The 19,861-nt window shown below is 42.7% G+C and overlaps 1 protein-coding gene across 3 annotated transcripts in view; it reads right to left on the bottom strand.

The window, feature by feature from the left end:
- The window catches only part of NRP1 (neuropilin 1), a 113,238-nt gene extending 93,818 nt beyond the window's left edge, over positions 1–19,420 (bottom strand). For all 3 annotated transcript variants that reach the window (XM_015617764.3, XM_015617765.3, XM_015617766.3), the window contains exons 1-3: positions 19,297–19,420; positions 18,676–19,122; positions 15,286–15,460 (exon numbers count right to left, since the gene is read on the bottom strand). In XM_015617764.3, the coding sequence (XP_015473250.1) occupies positions 15,286–15,460; positions 18,676–18,742 (242 nt within the window). In that variant the 5' untranslated portion in view covers positions 18,743–19,122; positions 19,297–19,420. The remainder of the gene's footprint in view (positions 1–15,285; positions 15,461–18,675; positions 19,123–19,296) is intronic.
- Between the last annotated feature and the right edge of the window lie 441 nt (positions 19,421–19,861).

Below are 19,861 nucleotides of genomic sequence, written 5' to 3'. Positions count from 1 at the left end.
CTCCTTCCTCAGCACCATGCTGGGGCAATGCTCCATAGTCTGCCCCCTCACTGCAGCTGGTCCAGACCATACACACTACAACAGGCTCTAACAACTCATTTGCTAAAAGCCTTTCCATTGACTGTGCTTGATGCAGTCCTTAAGAGAAAGCCTATTTTGGATCCTTTTCTCCAGATCTCAGTCTTTTTTCCAGATACTCTGGGAGGGTTTGCCATGCTCGCTGCAGCCACGACCCCATGCTCTTGCCGTGGGTGGAGGTAAAGTGGCAAGTCCTCAGTACAGGGTGGAAATGGTCAGACAGCTGCAGCCCTGTGAGCTTTGGTAAAAACTTGCCTCCACCTGGACCAAAGCTGGCTATTTTGGTCCTAAGTCCTGCCTGCCCTGAGCCTTAACACTGAGGTGTCCCATCTTCATGCTTTCTTTAAAAAATGTTTTCTGAGCTTAGCTGAAGGGACACACCATGACCCAACAGGGCCCTGCAACTGCTGTGTAGGGACGTGCTTGTGGCCCTACCCCTCAGCCCTCCTCCTAGGGAAGGCCAGCCCCACGTGATACCTCCATGTATTTTAAAAAAGACCAGAAGGGAACCTTATTTTCAATAAAAACATATGATCTAAAATATTAAAATTAAGCAGAGCTAGTGATAAACTAGTATTGGCTAAAGCAGAAAGGCTGGGATAGTCAGTGAAATAAAAGTTCTGAAACATCATTACTAGATCTTCTTTGTTTTTATGGAAACAAACATTTGGTTTATATTGATTTCTTCATTTTATCTTTTGCATTAAATAAAACACAATTTCTTTGATTAGTAAGTTGGATGAGGTGACCTCCTAGTCCCTTCCAACCCAAATGTTCCTAGGGAGGGTGAAACAATTCTAATACAAATCAGTAAAATTATATTTTCATATAAGAATAAGAAAAATATCAAATTGAAAAGACATTTTATCATCAAAATTAAAATAAAAGTCATGACAAAAATTGAATTGAATACTTCCCCTTTGCTTTGTGGGGGAAGAGAACTGGACACTTGGAATTTAAGACATTCCAGAATCAGACAATAGACTTTGCCAGGTTTATACAGTAGATGTTTACAATAAAATTTCCTAATGTGGTTTAAGCTAGTTTTTCCCATGATAAAGATATTTTCTACAAAAATCTTCAATTGTTAGCAATTGTTGCAACTATGCTGCATTTTTCAGTGCAGCTCCCACCCGCCAACCCTGCCAGTCAAAACCAGACAGTCATCTAAATAACACTTTCTCTGATGCTGAGATGGAACTCATCTGGAAAATTCTTGTAGTACTTTCCTGCCAAAAGCTATCTAAGATCATACCTTACTAAAAAAGCATTTTCCCTCTGGGTTCCTTACTGGCAATACAGCAAAAAAGTGTTCCTTGGGATACAATAAATAAGCACGTGCATGCGTAGATGTGCAGATGTATGAGATTTCCCCAGCACAGAAACATACAATTGAGGTTACAGCAGTGACAGCTCCATTATAAACCCATTTTCACATGTTTGGAGCTTTCTGAGCTGTATTATTTTGTCACAGAGGTTTACATTTGGCCCCTAGCTTATAGGTGATATTTTTTTTGAGATTTTGCAAAGTCTATTAATCCATTTTTGAGTTACCAGAGGGTAAAGAAATGCTTTTCCCACCTCTTAGATTCTTGTAGCCCTGTTATGGCATTGATTTTTGCACAGAAGTCTCTGCAGAGTTTAATAGCAATCAGCAGCCTGATGTGCCTTAATGACTTCCTCTGTGCATTCAAAAAATGGCTAAACTTGACAAGTTGAAACCTTCCAAGGGGCCAGTGCTCACTGAGTAATAGCTCCCAGGCCAGTTTGGGATTATTATTGCAAAGCAGTAACAGAATAAAGATATTAAGATTTCCTTGAGTTTATAAAAACGTTTCAAAAATTAGTTTTGTCTTCAGAACAGCCCCTGAGTTTAGGGCTATGCATCCATTTCTCAGCTTGTGCACATCGGATTAGACCCACTGCAGTTATTGTAATTGCAGCAGGGAAAGATCCAAACCACCAAGGACATACAAAGTGGTCGGCCACAACTTCATTTACTTCACTAGAAACATGCTGACAAAAAAATGGTATAGTGAAGTGCAGGCTGGGCCCCTTAATGTCAGTGCTAGCTACTTTGCACCATATTTTTGTGTAATATCTGAATGAGAACAATCCCCTGCAAACATAACCCTGCACAACACATAAAAGAGCATGGCATAAGCAAGTTTCTTCTGTGTCAGTCCACCTCATTTGTCTGAAGCAGGACTGGCAGAAGACAGCTGTGGCACAGGAAAAGGATCCTGAAGCAGCCAGTGCGATCTTTATACCAACCATGCCAGCAATTTACAGATCAGGTTCCCCCTGAGCCAAAAGTCATGTCCTGGTATTTAATGGCTTTCAATCAAATTTTTTCTCATTGGTGTTATCTGGCTTTAAAGCCAAGCAAATATGTAGCCACCATAACGATTTGACTCCTAATGCTATTTCATGTGTTCTCAGAGAAAAGGATGTTAAACTCAGAACTATTTTTTTTTTGGGATGAATTTTGATTTCTGTAAATTTTGATCATACAGTGAGGGGAGAAGAAACATAGTCATGAAGTAAAATAAATATAAATGAACAATTCAATTTCCTTTTGGTTCTATTTTTCTTCTATAAATCTTCCCTTCAGTGTGAGTTTCAGGGCTATGACTGAGGACAGAAACAGCATCAGGAAGCTGTGACTTTAGCAAGAATCTAACATTACCAGCTCTCATTATTTTTAGCATGAGTAGCATGAAATTTGGTTGCATATTTTAAAGCATCAGCTGTTGATATCACGGTATTGCCAAATTTCTCATTTATGGCAGAGGAAAGCACCCAAAATATACTTGATAAAAAATGAAACAGGAACCAGCAGTTATTTTTGAGATACAAGGAATTTTATAAAGTTTCACAATTTTTTGAGGTCTGACTTACGATGTCCAGAATTTGGAGAGGACAAAATTAATAAAGAAAACGGTTGTGTTTTACTGAGGAGAGTCTGAGTTTTCACATTACTTGTAGAGAGGAGATAGGGAAGGACAAGGCATCAGGTGGAACAAGCAAACCATAAAACAGCCTAAAATGTTCTGAAAGGAAGTTAAGAAACAAGGCAGATGACCCAGCACAGTACCTCATGCATTATGTGTACTCTAACAGAAAATGGTTGTGGGGTGTTCTTTGGCTTTGTTTGTGGTTGGTTGTTTTTCGATTTTATTTCATTATCATTCTTGCAGTTCAAATGCCTTTGAATAGCGTGCATTGAAAGGAAAATAATGTCCAAACTGAGAAAAATCCTACAAGAAACGCTGACACCACTAAAGCGCTCTTTAAAAAAAGGGTTTTCTGGGGCCTAAACCAATTTGTTTCAGTCCAAACAAGACTGGGGAGAACGTTTGTCATTGACTTGGAGGAAGTCAAAACATAGTCTTGCACACCCTACGTGCAAGAATGGGGAATGCTCCCCCCAGAGTAGACAGAACAGGTCCAAAATATTTTGTGTCATCTGCTTCCACCCAATAACAGCTTTATAGAAATAAGTTTAGAATGAATAACTTAACAGCTGCCCAAGGCGGCTCTAAAGTGCTGCTTTCCCCTGCTGCACATGAGAAGACAGCCATTAGTGCTGCTGCTGCGAGGTTCACTGCTCCTTGGGGGACTCTGCCTGTGCAGAATGGCCTGGTTTTGTACTGGCAATGTGCACACATCTGAAATTGCTTGCACTTGGATGCTGTTTACTGCACAGTTTTGACTTAGTGCCATGTCTGTTACAGATTCTCCTCATCAGGGATAATGTGTCTCTTGTGAGCATGAGCCCTATTCTTTATTTTTGTTTGGATAACATTTCTCTCTGAACGTCAGAAGATTGTCACATGCATTTTTACATAGCAGTATATTGTTAAAAAAAAATTAACAGCTAGAAGATGAACAACACAAAACAATGGCAAATTACTATTATACTGCTCTACATTTCCACCAGCAGTCTCTAAGGGTTTTGCAATCACTAATAAGCACGTCCTCAGATATTTGAAAACCAGAGAAATATTATGCTCTCTAAGGAAACAGAGGCACAAAGATGATGATTGATGGTCCCAAGATCAAGCAGTAGGAGAGAGTTAGCACTATAAAGAGTCCCAGTACCAGAGCATCCAATCCCACACATTTCTTTAAAGATGTTAGTGGAAAGAGAGGTTTGTACATATACAGAATTACTTTGGTCTTTATTTCATCTACTTTTAAGAAGACATACCCGATCTGCCTAAGTATTAAAGTGCAATCCTGACGAATGGCAAAACTTTAACTGACTTCACTCTGAGTTAACATTTATTCAGCTACAATACTGACCTTTCTTCTGAGAATTTCCAGGGAGCTGTGGAAGTGTAGAGTCAGCTCCTCAGTCAGCTGATATAAATCACTGGGGTTCTACTAAGTTCGGTAGAATGATCTTTAAACAAATTAGGAATACAGTCCATGAAAAACAGCTTTCTTTCTTTACATATTTAAATCAAAATTATCTGCTATCTCTCAGATGAGAAAGAGCTGAAGCTGCGATGTTGAAAGGAAGGATTTACTTTCTTTTCTATGCTGAGCATATGGAGACATGCAAAAGGTACCTGGTGATCAGACATTTATTTTCAGAGTACTCAGAGTTTGATTTCAGATCCTCAGATGAGCTATGGTTACACCTATGAGCATGTTTGTACTTTGTAATTTCAGGTATGGGGGAGGAATAACTAAGAAGTTTGCATGTCATATAGAAGATCACAAGGTGAGAGTGTGCATATGGATAATTTCCATGGAGTAAGTGAGGTGCTTGAAGGTCACACCACAGTAATTTATGTAGCTGCCTAGTAACACAAGTTCAAAAAAAACCTTCCTGGAAAGCATAAGTTACAGCAGGCAGAGGAACTGCTTAGCTTAGACACTTTGGCTAAGCTTTTGTTTGAAGACTAAAAGCTGGGAGAAAATGGATGTGTCAGGAAGGCCCTCAGTATGTACATCTATGTCTATATTGCTATTTGCAACTTGCGATCAGTAAGGCAATCCAATTAACTTTTGCTGACAAATGCAGGTAATGCAGGATCTCAAATCCTCTACTAGCATTGGTGACCAGTTATGTCACACAGAAGTAAGTCTATACATTGTTTTTACAGGCACTATAGCTTCACCAGTTTAGAAACCTTTATAGATAAAACAGTACAGTCATTACTGCAAACCACTGACATTACCAAGGTTTATTCTGCAAAACTACTGACATTAGACATCTTTATACTAGAATACATGTATTCCCCAGTGCATGCTGAATTGTTTTAACTATACATAATCAAAACCTTAATTGAAATCATTAAATTGGTGCAAAAATCAGTGCATGAAGACTAGGCTTAGAAGAGAAAGATTAAAATTCTAAGGAGTACACAGGTACAGTTAGTAAAAAAGTGTAAAAATGTGCAAAGTGTAAGTATTATGGTAGAAGGAGTCTAATTGGCAAATGTGAGACGGGTGCCTGGAGGTAAGTTTTAAGTTTAGTTTAGGGAGAGCTATTTGTGTGGGAAAGGATGAACAGCACTGGTTTCTTGAATAATGACTTACTATAATGAAAAGAATGAGAAGCAATTTGGGCACTATTAGCTACACTGTTCAACAGTAATAAGGAGCTTGAAAATTATGTCAGAGAAATGAGATAAAGATGACTATTATACTGTTGGAAGGCCATCATCTAGTGTAGCTGTGGAGAATAAATGAAAATGGAAACCAGTAAGGAACATAATACTATATACTTATGGTATTTTGTGTTTGAGCTATTAGCAGGTGCAGCTCTACTGGCATCAGTGGAGCTGTCTTCACTTGCTTCACAGCTCAATATAGCCCTGTATCTATTTTATGTATGTACATTTTATTGTCTGTGTGCTATAAGAACACATTGGAAAACTTTTGAAATGCATTAGAGCATTAGACTATGTGGAGTGGTTAAAATGTGTACCTGATTTAACTGCTTGCCATCTGGAACACAAGGAGATGAACCAAAACTGTCTGCTGTAATGCATGTAAAGAAGTTTTGGATTTAGGCCCAGATAGGAATATACAAATAGATAAAGTTTACAGAACTGTGACACAAAGTCCCATGGGTTTTCTGGGAATGTCAAAAACCACTCAGCAATCAGAACATATGCCTTCTATGTTAATATATCTTATGGCTCTGTCTCCAAAACAGATTATGGAGATGACTTTGAAACATGAAAAAAAAAAAAAAAGTCTTTATTTAAGAACTACCTTTGCATATTTTTTCTAGACTTAGCTAAAGCTACTCAAATGAAGCGACAGCCTAGGATTTCCTCTAAGAAGGGCTTTTAGCATGAGGGATGTAAGCCTCTCATTTTGCATCTGGCAAAGTGGTGTGATCACTATGGAAATAGGCAGTGTAGCCTGCATTTCTACATGGTGATCAAGCTAAACCTTTTCTAAATTGCTGATCTGCTTTCCTTGATACAGATGAATACATCAGAAGAAAGTCAGTAGAAGTTGTCTGGCTTAATGACAGATTGGCATAAGAAGGCAAACTTTGATTCCTACTCATGCACTTAGGAACTTGTCCAAATATTCACTAGTAAGACCTAGGGGCTGGAGAAGAGCTAATAACCTATTTATGGTGATCTACTGTAAATTACTCTGCAAACATCTGAAAACCACTGTTATAAAAAGCAATTATTAATTTGTGTAGTGCCAGAAATGTATGTCCTACTCATTAGCCCTGCTCAAGTGAGTCTGTTGTTTTAATTGACTTCACTGTGACTGTTTATGTGAATGAGCAAAACGTTGGCTTTGAGGGAGCATAGCTCAAAGCTCGAGGCAGAATAATCACTCTGCTGTGAATAGACCTCTAGTTTTCTCTAGGTTACCAACTTTCAATTTAATAAGGAGTGTTGTAAGAAAAAAAAAAAAAGAAAAAAAAAGGAAAAATACTACCAGTATATTTTTTTCAAAGAATGGCCCCAGCTCAGGGCTGAGATGTGAGCTCAGTCCTGCCCCACCTGCAGTGGGCTGCTCCAGTCCCACTCCCACAGCACAGCTCTGATGGGCTGTATCTTCATGACATGATGGGCACAGAGCAGCCCAGAGCACAAATGTGCTGGGACCCCCAGTGCTGGGAGCGTAGGGAAGGGATGAACCCAGGCTCTCACCCAGCATGAGGCTCAGCCCATCTGTATTTAGGGGAGGCGTGGGACGTGTGGCCAATGCAACTCCACGTCAGTGTGGAAGGCAGCAGACAACTGCCCAGTTTCTCCTGAACAACAGCTGGTTATTGTGCTTCTGGGATGTGCATAGTTTCTTCTGGAAGAAATCATCACATTAAATGGGTGTCTCTTCCACATATGGAGATACTTTCTCAATGGTCCTTTTGTGCCATCTAAATTCTTCATTTTATAGTATTACATAAAATACTTATAATGATATTAACCTGCAAGATGAGTCTAAATATGCACAATCTGATCATGTTTAAATAATTATAAAGTTCACACAGTGCATAACCAGCTCTGCAGATCACAGTTTCACAGTACCTTATGTGTGAGAAACAATCAGAAATTTGATTTCTGAGGTTACACTTTTAAAAACCTTTGATATTGCCCATGAAAATCAATTTCCTCCATGGAAGTTTAGGACTTGGGAAGGGGGTTATTCTCACATTTTTGTGAATTCCTACAGAAAAGCAAATGACCTATGCTCCCAAAAAGCTGGCAGGTGACTTATTAAACTTCTCTCAAATCTCCTTCAGGAAGTTCATTAAAAGTCTATTTGGAAATGGCCAGGTGCTTGCTTCCCACAGTGCAAGAGGGAAATCTGTCACCCTCTTTAAAAAATTGTTTGGTTACTCAGGATAAAGAAATAATCATTATACCAAGCTGTGTGGTTTTATGATGGAAAACTGTGGCTTGGTGAGAAAAGTACCAAGGTCAATGCAATGAAAAACCCACAGTGAACTCAGGCATGATTTCCAAAGTCAGTGGTGGATAGAGGCCAGGAGAACAAAGACTTTCCCGTGGTTCACTTGAAAACAATTTTTAAGATTATGGATAAAAATAACACTCTAGCTTGAGAGTTTTTAGCTTGAAAAAATATCATTAGAAAATATTTTTAAAATGTTTTGTAAGGATTGCTAAGGCTGACAAAATTACCTTGTTTGACACTGGATCCTGTCCTAAAATACTATGGCCAAGTCAACTAACAGGAAAATAGTAGGGCTAAGCCTTTTCCATTCTTTATTCTGCCAAACCACTGCCTCTTGCAATCAGGATTGATTACAAACACCCAATTAAGAGGCATTTGGAACATGATCTGAACACTAATCCTGTCTCTTTTTCTCTTTATACCTAATTATCAGCCTTAAGATGGGTATTAGTGCTTTAATTAGTAGATTTACTTTAGGAACTTCTGCATAAACTAAGGAATCTATAACACAGACATAAATACACGTATAAATGCACAGCCCTAAAAAGGTGCATGTAACATATGCTTATATCCAAGCAGTTGGGTGTGATATATAAGCCTAGACATATACATGTGAGTGCATGTATATCCAGCTTCAGACATAATTTCTTTCTTTGGAAATACTACAATAGAAAATAATTTAATTTGGTTTTTCATTAGCTGTAAAAAGATCTCTGTATCATAATTATCAAATAATTATCTGATGTTATAGGTTGCAATAAACTATAATTAAGAAACTAAGAAACTAACAGAAACACATAGGTTTTTGTTTCAATTAGATTAGCACGGGAGAGAAGGGTGGAGAGAAGAACAGTGTGGGGGTGACCAAAAACATGTTGAGAGTTTCATGGAGCTAACTCCAACAACTCTGGGTTTCAATTCAGAAAGGACTTAGACCTTTGTTCTGAATTTGTTTCTCTCTGTCCACAGAAAGGATGAAGGATTAGGCTTAAGGGAATCCATATTTGACCTTCAACTTTTTCCTGTCTGAAGGGCATCTGGTCATAGCACATCTAGACAGAATTCTCCTCACAGTTAAGTGTTCAGAGTAATAAAAAATATCCATATATGACTGGTTTTATAGTTTTCATGTGCTACTGTACAGAGACCCAAGTCAAGACTTCCCTGTGACAGGGGATGCACCTATACACAGAGTGCACTGGGCTCTGCATCCCTCCCCTCAGCTCTGAACACAGGCCAGCACAGACTCTAGCTATGGCCAGGAAGTTTGACCATGGATTTCCTAATACGTTTTCCTGAGAAAACCCAAACTCAAACCACTACTCTAAAAGAACAAACTGTTAAACAGCTTGACAATAGAGACTTTTGCAAGAGTTAACTGCTTGGATAAAAACCAAAGGAATTGTTTAATTACACTGTATAATCAGAAAAATCATATAATTTCCAACTTTTTCTAACTCTCATTTAGTCCCTACAATAAAATAACAGCATCTTTATCTTTAGAAACTTGCATCTGTGTGGGAAAATACATGTGGAATCTTGTGGCAAAGAGAACATTATATACACTTTCATAATGCAAAATCTTAAAATTAAGGAAAAATTTTTGGGATATGAGTGTTTTCTGCTTCCCTGATCCTGCACAGGGTCTGAGTTGATTCCTTTCCTTGACAGAAACCTTTTCTGTGGCCTTATGGAGGGTACCAAACAGCAGAGGTGTCCAGAAGGGCTGTCTGGGTCTAGCTGAGTGCTCCCTGAAAAAGCCTTTCATGTGCTTAATATAGAGCAGAGAAATGTCCTCAAAGTGCACCCAGAAACATGAGATACCACAAGGTCCCCAAATCTGCTGCAACAACTCATCCCAAACTAGGCCAAAACCACTTGTTTCTTGTTTTAGGAATAGAATGGAATATGGCCCACTTCATCCCTTTAGTACTTCCAATTAATCTCTTGGTAACCCCAAACACCTTTTGAGGGAGACAAAAAGGATAAATAAGATGCTGCCTCTTCAGCCCTGGTATGGCCTTCCCAGTGTATTGGTGGCCACATCCCACTCTGGCTTTGACAGAGAAATGTCCAGGTCACTGCCCACTGCCTGGGCAGTGCAGCCCAGGGTGGGGCGAGTCCCCACGTGGGCTGTGTGGATTAGTGAATCCAGTTCAGAGCAAGCAGGGGAGCATGGGCATCCTTCCAGCTGCCCTCAGCAGTGAGGAGGAAGCAGTCCCATGTCTCCTGGATACCCTGTCCTGCTGAAATCCACTAAAAGGCTGTGCTGAAGCTTAGTTGATAGGGCCAAGCCAGTCAAGCCATGTTCTGTTGGAAAGCTCAGAGGCCTTGGCTCTTTCAGACCTCTCTGCTCAGCAGTGGGCACACACATCCCCTGCCTTCCACAGACCTGGACAACTGTTCCTGTGCTGCTCTGCTGCTCACCCTGCCTTGTCAGCTGCAGGAACTCTCTGCCTGCCGAGCCCCATGGTGGCCAGGCAGAGGGAATTAGGAAGCTCTGACTGGCATTTGCTGTCCAAACAACTAATAGAGTCATTAACCAAGCTATAGGGCCTGCACTGAACCCTTCCCCACAGTGATCAAGACTGGTGGGAGGCAGCTCTGTGGAAGTGGAGGGCAAAGTTCCCACTGTTCCCACACCCAGTGGGGCCGCACCAGGCCCAGTGCACCTCTACCCCTGAGATGTCCTTGGGACAGTTTGTGGGAGCAGCTCAGGGCTGTCCAGGCTCCAGGTGCACCTGGGGCAGTCAGGAATCAGCAGCTGATGGCAGAACCCTTCTGACAGGCTCAACGGGCAGCCCAGCAGGATGGCCCATGGGTGGATCTGCAGGTGGGCAGCAAGGACATGGGCACTCCTACTCCCATCAACCCAAAGGGCTGGAACCATCCCTGAGCAAAAGGAACAAATGTGAGGCACAAGGCCTGTGCTAAGCAGACCTCGCTGCACGGCACAATAGGAACCAGGATTTAGACAAAAGCAAATGAAAGCTTAAACTATGCAGAAACTAAAGAAAGGCTGAGCCATGACTTTGCTTGCCCCTGTTTATTTTACCAGCCTGAGTTTGTTTTACCTACAGTTTTGTAGCATAAATCCATTGACATTATTTAGAAATAAAATGGATGGATGAATTTCTAACATCATTAAGGGCTATGGCAGTTATGTGGAGCTGTACTTTAACTCTGTAGGTCTGAATACCTATGCTTCCTTATCCAAGGATCTGGAGGAGCCATTTTCTTCTATATAAACAAACATATCTATGTTTTGTTCTGTATTCTATAACTAACCACAATTTCTGTACAGCTCTACTCTCATCCATGCAACTAATCCCTAGTAAATGCCATATGAAGAGTAATTATCTATGACAACTCTCCTATAACTTGCATTTTCCCAAAATGGGCAAATTTTCCATTCTGAGGGATTTGACAGCACTGTTGTATATAATCCACAAGTGTTAATCAAGAATGATACTTATTTTCTACATCTATAAATGATGGCCATTAAAATAATAGTGCTGTGGCATATCTATGAAAACCTTGTAAAACAATACAGTCAAGTCTAGCAACAAAGTTAATAATTTGTCAGTAAGGAAACCACTGTTGGGCTTTCTCTACCCAACCCTCCACCTTTCTTAAGCCCTTTTCTTCTGAAGCTTCACATTCATTTTCTTAATGTTTTTAACCTAGTGTCTGTGAAATTTTTATTGCTCCCTAGATAATGACATCTGATCTGAATGTAACCACACACCTCTTTGCTCAGCAACATTTGTCACAAACCATTATAAATTATCATGCTGATAGTGTGCATTGCTGGGAAACCGGAAAAGTTCCATAAATTCAAAGTACTGTATCAGTGACATTCTTGTTTATTATCTAGGTATAAAGTTTTACTAGATTCAAGATGGCTACATTTACACAGCAGGGTACTTCAGCAACACGAGATTTGTACAGCTTGCACCAAGTGCTGAAAAGCATCTACCACATGCAACAAACACTGGAGCATTTTAACTAATATGTGGCCATATGTTTTGTCTCTTCTATTCGTTTTAGCCATGTTCCTGACTCCAAGAATGCATGCTTATTATTGGGACTTGCTTGACAGAAGGCAAAATGGCAAACAGAAACTACTTTTCTCTTAAAGTACAACAATAATTTCTGTTTCTTGGCTTCCTGAAGAGGAACACTCATTAGAGTTAAATGTTAAAAAGAGACTGTGAATTTTTTCATTATATACATCCTTGATAACAATCTGTGGTCGACGTGTTTGTGTACTTCCTGTTGAAACCCAGTATTTCCATAATGCTGGTACAGTAGTCCTGTCTAGAAGATTCTTTATTACATGAACCTTGCTTGTGCAAACATATTTTTAATTATTTGCGTATCTTTATTCTTCAAAACTGTGAAAGTTGAGTCCTTTGGAATGCCTCCAGAGAAAAAGGAATTTTAACCATGTTTACTTGAAATTTAAAACAACTCAAATGGTTCTGATTGTCAGAAAAACATACATATATGAATTTTATTAGCAGTCATTTGAGAAATACTTATTCATTAAAGCATAGCATAATAAGTAGGTAAATCAAGGGCATATTCCTAAATTAATTCCAAACCCTAACATACAAAGAGACTAACTGGGAACAGCTTCAGTAACAGCTAATGCTTAAATGTGCTACTTTTGATTCTCCTCAGAGAATCAACCTTTCACCAGTTTTACATTTCAATACATCCAGCCCTCTATGTAAAGCAATATTTTTTAAAGTTAGGTAAAGCCTCTTGATTTTCTAGTTGGCACTATGGAACAAGAAGGTAACCTTTCCAAAGTCAAAGTGTTTCCCTTCCTGGGCTCAGGGGGTCCCTGTTATTAAAGCTGTTTTCAATGCTAACTAAGGTCCAAGTTGCAATGAACAGCATTATAAAGAGGATTTTGGGAGCTAGGCCAACAAGCTAATCTTCTCTAGTCTACTCTAATTGTATGGGACATTTTTTGTTCCCAGACATGAATTCCCTTATCTCTCATTTTCTATCTGCATTTCATATTTAAGTGGTTATTAATTTCCAGTGCTAAACCTTTCAATAAACTAGAGTGTAACCTAAATTACACATTTCTAGATTGCAGACTGAGTTACTAATAAGCTAAGCATATTATAAAAATAAGATGTACTTAGCTGGAAAACAAAAAATCTTGTGATACATTTATTACATTAATGGCCTGTTGTATTCAATACTCAGTAGAAGCAATGTGGATTTTTTAAGTAGATGCTGAAATTTCAGACCATGGAGATTTTTGACAAATTCCTGTTGCTGAAATAATTGTTCTGGTCCTAAGGCTTTGTGGGTTTTTTGCACAAATACAATTCCTCTCAAGTTAAAAAGAGCAATTTTCAATATAAATGAAGTAGCAGCTGAGTAATTTAGCATAGCCTAGAAAATTAGTGTTTCAGCAGAGACAAAATAATGGTAAAGTCATCACCATCATACACTGCAAAGACAATGCAAACAACCCTGTTGAGAGACTTCCTTCCACCCACTACCATCTCATTACTGCTTTGGGCTCCATTTCAGGGGCAGAAATAATGCAGCGGGGAGAGTGGACAATGAACACTGAGAAGGAAGCAACAGAGGGAGGGAGTCAATCCTTTCCCTGGACCCAGTTCAGCTCAGTCTAGCACTGTTTAGCACAACACTGTGACACAAAGATTACTTGTTCTTCAAATAATTGTATGCTGTACACCATTTTACTGCTGCCAAAGACCATGTTGGTTTTACAGAGTTGGAAAAAACATGCATTCTAGCAAGGGAGAAAAAGGATTTGACACTGAAATATGCTTGATTTAATTTCCTAATTTCTCTCTAAGAGGCAAAGGTTTTAATGACAAATATTTCAAAGCATTAGCAGTGTTCCACAGAATGAAAGCAAAACCTGTATTGAGAAGACACAGAGAAGTGAACCATTGCCTGAGTACAAGACATTAAAAATTAAAGAATGGGAAGTCAGCGTGTGAACATATGGTGTGAATACAAGCTGCAGTTCCAACACCACAGCAAAAACTCATTTTTGCTAAGTTTAATTTTATAAGCACAGGGTTTTCCTGTTTTATCACTCAACTATGGCACTGAAATGATGATCTATAAGTGGTTATAAAGTACCACAAAAATAAACTAAGCACCACAAATCATCATTAAAAACTTCATTTTAAGAGAAAACAATAATCGTGATCTAAGTAATAAATTCATTAAATAATAGGACAAAGGCGTGCATGGTAAAAATTAAGTGCTTGAATACAGTTGCTCTCTTTCCCTAAGTCAAACACTCTCATCTCATGGTCTATCACAACCACTCCCAATAAAGTGAGCATCATTTTCTGGGACCAAATCCTGTATACTCCCGTGAAATACCAAACACCACTGGCTATTGACTTTAATCTTTCTGACATGCAGAGAAAATCTTGATTGGTAGCATTAAAGAACAGCAACTCTATTGCAGTTATCAGTAGGGGATAAAATATTATGATATACAAGAATATTTAAGTAACTATGATACTCCAGAAATATTTAAATAATGAATCACTAAAATATTTTCTTCATTCAACAAGCAGGCTGAATTCAGAGGGCATGTTGAAGAGGGGAATGATCTGACCATATGTTGCCTTGTGCAAGCTGTGAGATTTACAGATTTGGGGAAAAGTGGAGAACAGCTTCTGGGAGGTTCTGATTCTCCTCCTCACTTTTGGAGCGGGTGGTAAAAGGGAATGCGAGGACAGGGGACAAAGGGAGCCTCAGCTCTCTCCTTCCTCCTCTCAGGGCACTACAGGAGAGCAGGAGGAGGGGAAAGAAAACCTACTGGCTAATAAAAGCAGAAAGAAGGAAATATGACTATCAGCTCTCCAGTCCACCGTCCCTTGAAGGGTGAGGGTAAACGCCAGACTAACTCTGCGTTAAGAAGATTTGGAAATTTATAGCCTGTCTTTTCCATGGGCTGTTTGTATTCGTGGGGGTACAAAAGGAAAAGGAACTCCTTTTCCAAACTCAAAGAAGAGACTTAAAAAAGCAAGCGGCCCAACAAACGGTGCCTCACCACAACCGCACCCCGGACTCGGCGCATCACCACCGCTGCCCGCTCTCAGCGCACCGGGCGCGGCTCAGGCGCAGCTCACAAACCTCGGCAAGCTGCCAAGACATTTTTAGCGCGCACACACAGCCCCGCTCGCCCCCGCTCGCCCCCGGCCGAGCCCGCCCGCCCAGCTGCCCGCGGCGGCCGGCAGGTGGCACCGTGGCGCTCCGCAGAGCGGCTCCAGCACTCACTTGCAGTCGCGGTCCTCCAGGTCGAAGTGCGGGTTGAAGTTGATCATGATGCGCTGGTAGGGCTCCGGAGCCTGGATCAGCCACTCGCACTTCTGGCTAGGGTGGTACGACTGCGGGTAGCCGGGAGACGTCAGGTACCCGGGGCTTAAAATTTTGATCGTGTCGCCACACTTGTCTGCGGAGGAAGCAAACGCGTGGGCTGGTCTCGGTGCCCCCGGCAAGCATCCGAGCGCAGCCCGAGGTAGCGGACTCGACAGACTGCCGTGGGAATGCTGCCGGGCCGCAGCCTCCTTCAGGCTAACCCAGCATCCTTCTGCTTTTAAAGACATCTGTGCTACTCTCTACCGGAGGGAAGAGTACTCCCTCTCCATCGCCCCTTCCTTAAATCTGGTGACCGGACAGGCAGCAGGTAGCAGAAGGCACCCCATTCCTAAAGAGTGTGCTTTCAAAAAACCTCCCCACTCCAACAGTGCCTCTTACAGTGTTAAGAGACTTTGCATCCTCATAACCGTGTTAATGTTGGCTAAGAGGGGTTCCTGGGAAACGATTAACTCCAAAAACTATCCTCTTCTTAAGTACAAAGTTTTGAGTGGGAGGAGATGTTAAGGGATGCCATTTGACCCCCTGCCCAGCTATGGGGTAAGTCTGGTCTGTGTCACTGACCACTGGGATTGTATTGGTGGATCCAAGCTCATTCGCAGGAGACCCTGCCTTTGTTTTATCAGTCCATAAATCTAGGCAGGTTGAAACTATCTGTGCTCTTCAAACCCAGGGTAGAAGAGAACAAAGTAGCTCTAATGAAGCAGAAATCATCCGCTATTTACTCTTTCAAGGAAGTTTGTTCATGCTTGGAGACTGCATCAAAGTAATGGAGCAGAACAACCTCCCTTCCTCTTCCCTTCATTCCTTCCTCCCCTGAACAACAACAAAGATTTATTTCTAATACCAAAAGAGTTGCAAAAGTTTCTAGAATCACAAAGGGTGCCTGTGAAATGTGGTATGCTGCATCTTGCTCCTTGGGTCAGCATTGCCAGGGTTGCATTTTAAGGTTTATAGGAAAAATAAAAAGGGACAAAAAAATCCAACCTACACAGTCACTCACTTCACTGTCCAGTGCAGGTTTGTGTTATCACTTTTTTTACTACTATGGGTTTCTTTCTGTGGATCTTCAGATAGGAAAAACTTTCTCCAAGCATTGGTTGTTTCATTTTGAGCAATAAAACATGTCAGTAAATTATGGACAGGAAGAATGTCCCCACTAAAGCAAGACTATATATCACTACACCTCAATAATGTTATATACAGGCTGCAGCGCTCTATTACATTCCCTGTGAAAGCAAAATGGCAATCCTTGCTCTCAGCATGAATTTATAAATATACAGGATTTTATTCTAGGAAAAACAGGTCAAATGGAAACAAATGGGGAAGTGCACATCAAAAATGCATAAAGCAACAGTCTTTATAGAAATTATTTGCCATAAATTAGGAGGGAAGGGGTTGATAGGTACTCAGATGTATGGTCAAGATCCAGATACTGCTAAGCACACTGCTGGGAAAGGCTATCTTATTATATTTCTGCTGTGCCTTTGCAAACCAGGCTATTTTCCTCTACCAGAACAAAAGGCATTGCTGCTCAAAGCTCAAAAGCTGTCACTGGTGATCTTGCTAATCCGCTGTCTGGGGCTCTCAGGGAATCTTGCCTTTTCCTCCCTGTGTAAGCATACTCTGAAAGTGATCTTGTCTCATTAAGCCCACTCCAGCCCTGCAAACAACATGGCAGAGTCTGGCATCTGTTAAATGCCTGAAATAAAGCAGTGCTGCTTCTAGTCACTTGACAGAGTCACTTCAGAGGGTACTGAGGTGGACTCACTACCACCAGCACTCCTTAATCTGCGACTTCTGGGAAAGTGACAGTGTATTAAGATAATGCGGTCTGCTAGACTCCTTGGCTCTGTGCAATCTCTCTCACACTTGATTAAGAAGAGCAGTTTCTAATGACTTTGGACCATTAGTTCCAAGTAAGGTTAATGAATTAATTTAGTGGACACTAATACTGCATGTAGGTGAAGGTGGCATTAGTAGGTCTGGTAGGTTACAAAGGAGGTTAATGGCCTTGGTGACTCCAGCAGGACCACCACATTAACCACTTATAGTGGAGGCTTCTGCCCAGCAACTTGCTCTCCTCCCCTTCTTTTCACAGGGAGAAATGATCAACAAGAGCTTGGGGGTGGCCCCCTTCTGTCCCTCAGAGGTACCGGGTGGCAGTATGGGTCTATATGGGAGGCAGCTGCCCACACCCAGAGCTGGGCTGGGGGGATGAGCAAAGCGCAGCTCTCGGAGCATCCCCACAGCAGGCTTGGTGCACTCCTCAAACACCAGTGCCACAGTGCTGGAGGAGGAAGCTCGTCCTGATTAAACTAAACAGCCTCCTCAGAACATATTGGGAAAGAGATTAACTTCCATCATAAAACATGCGATTTTAATACTCTTGCTTGATGCTCCACTTGTGGTCCCTTATTAAAACAATATACCAGTGTAAGTGGAGGGTGCTCTCTTCTTTTAATTACTTTGATTGAAAACCCAGTCAGGCAAAAGTAAATATTTAATAATTAGTTAATAATAATTGCTCAGGATTTGTCAGGAAAGGAAGACTCACATGAGCTGTTTCACGTGCAAGAGCTAAACGTCAAGCAGTCCCACAATTAGACCATCTTTAAAAATCCATCATGCAGTGAAATACTCACAGTGCCCTGGCATTGTTCGGGGAAGGAGGAGCACGCTGCTTTTAATTAGTTGTGTTTTCGAGGGCTGCCTGACAGTAAACTAGCCACACCACTCATTCCTTTAAGGAATTTCCCGTCTTGGAAGGGAGTCTCGAGCCTTCACAGAGAAGCTCAGCTCCCCTCTTGGCACAGAGTAAGTTGCACGTAAACTGCAGACTTGGGAAAGGGGTACTCTAGAGAGTTCTCTGTATGAAGACTATTCGCAGGTACACACACAGCTAGTAGGAGGCATAATCTAAAATTTTACGCTTTGGAAAACAGAAAGGGCGGGCGGAGAAGAGAACCTTCCCTTTAAAGCGTTCATTATCTTTCAGATATCGAAGGAGAGACGTTTAATTGCCTACGGGACGGGACATAATTAAGATAATTGGCTGTCCTGATCTAGTGAGAATGAGCAGCCTGCTTTATACAATAACCCGAAAGAGGAGAAAATAAAGTCGGAAGGCAGCGTCAGAGCGGGCGACCCTCAGCGACGTCTGTGCCGCATCCCTCCTCCGGCAGAAAGTTCCCCCCAGCCGGGTTTGTGTGGCTGCCGGTCCCACGGCCCGCCGGGCCCCACCGCCCCGCAGCTGCCCAAGCCGAGAGCCGGCGTCCCCGTGACACTCACCGCTCCGCAGAGCCCTGGCGAGGGTGAAGGTGAGGGCTGCACAGTGCAGGAGAAGTCCCCAATCCATTTTCCCTTCCGACAGCAGGGAAAAGAAGAAAAAAATAAAAATGCCCTCCACGCACAAGTGTTCCTTAAATTCTCCAGCAGGAATGAGGAGCAGAAAGCACGGTCCGCAGGGGCAGTCTCGGGGGCAGAAGGAGGCTGGCTTCTCTCTGTGCCTCAAGCAGCCCGCATCCTGTCATTTAGCTCCGGCTCCCTCTTCCTTTCCCCACACTTGTTCCTTTTCCAAGCGCCGCTGCCTCTGCCATTCCCAGCGAGACTAGAAAGCCAAGTGAAAACGAGGGGAAAAAATAACAAAAACAAAACCCAACAAACACACAAACAAGACAGACAAAAAATACTGGCGGCTGCCGGCACCTCCGGAGCGCTCTGCTGGGCGAGGGTGCTCTGCGGAGGGGAGAGAAGGAAGGGAAAGCGGCCGTGAGCCGGACGCCGGAGTTTGGCAAACTGCGTCCCCCCCTGCCCGCCCCGCTCTCCAGCGGCCGCGACTCCCGCGGGGCCGGAGCCCTGGAGCCCCGGGGCGGCGGTGCCCGGCGGTGCCCGGCGGTGCCCCGCACTCACCTGCCCCGCCGGGAGGCGGGCGAGCGAGCGCGCTGCCGCCGCGGGGACTCCCGGCCGGCCGGGGAAGTGGGAAGCGCCCGGGCGGCTCCTGCTCGCAGCCTGAGGAAGAGGAGCGCAACTCAGCGGCAATAAGAGAGGCCGAGGAGCCGCCGTCTCCCAAGCCCCAGTCCCCTCCCCCTCCCCGCCCTCCTCCTTCTCCTCCTCCTCCTCCTCAGCCCCCCAAGACATCAGCAGCGCGGAAGAACGAACAAACAAACACGGCAAGCCCCAGCTCTGGCACTCAGCCGAGGCGGGGACTGGCGAGGGGGAAGGCGAGGGGCGGAGGGGGAGCGAGAGGCGCCCCTCCACAGCAGGTAGAGGCGATGCGGGCGGCGGCACCACCTGCGCCCGCCGCCCCGCGGGCTCCTGCCCGGCCCTGCCCTGCCGTGTCCTGCCGTGCCCTGCCCGGCCCCACACGCCGACACGCACACACACACACACACACGCATCCCTGCCCACCTCCTCGCCTCGGGTACCCCGTGGGAACCCTGCTCCGTCCCTTCCCGAGCCATCCCCTCTGTCACCT

Source organism: Parus major, chromosome 2 (assembly GCF_001522545.3).
Source record: "Parus major isolate Abel chromosome 2, Parus_major1.1, whole genome shotgun sequence".
Lineage (NCBI taxonomy): Eukaryota > Metazoa > Chordata > Aves > Passeriformes > Paridae > Parus > Parus major.
The sequence above is the reverse complement of the archived record's forward strand: the minus strand, read 5'-3'. Positions and strand labels throughout refer to the sequence as shown.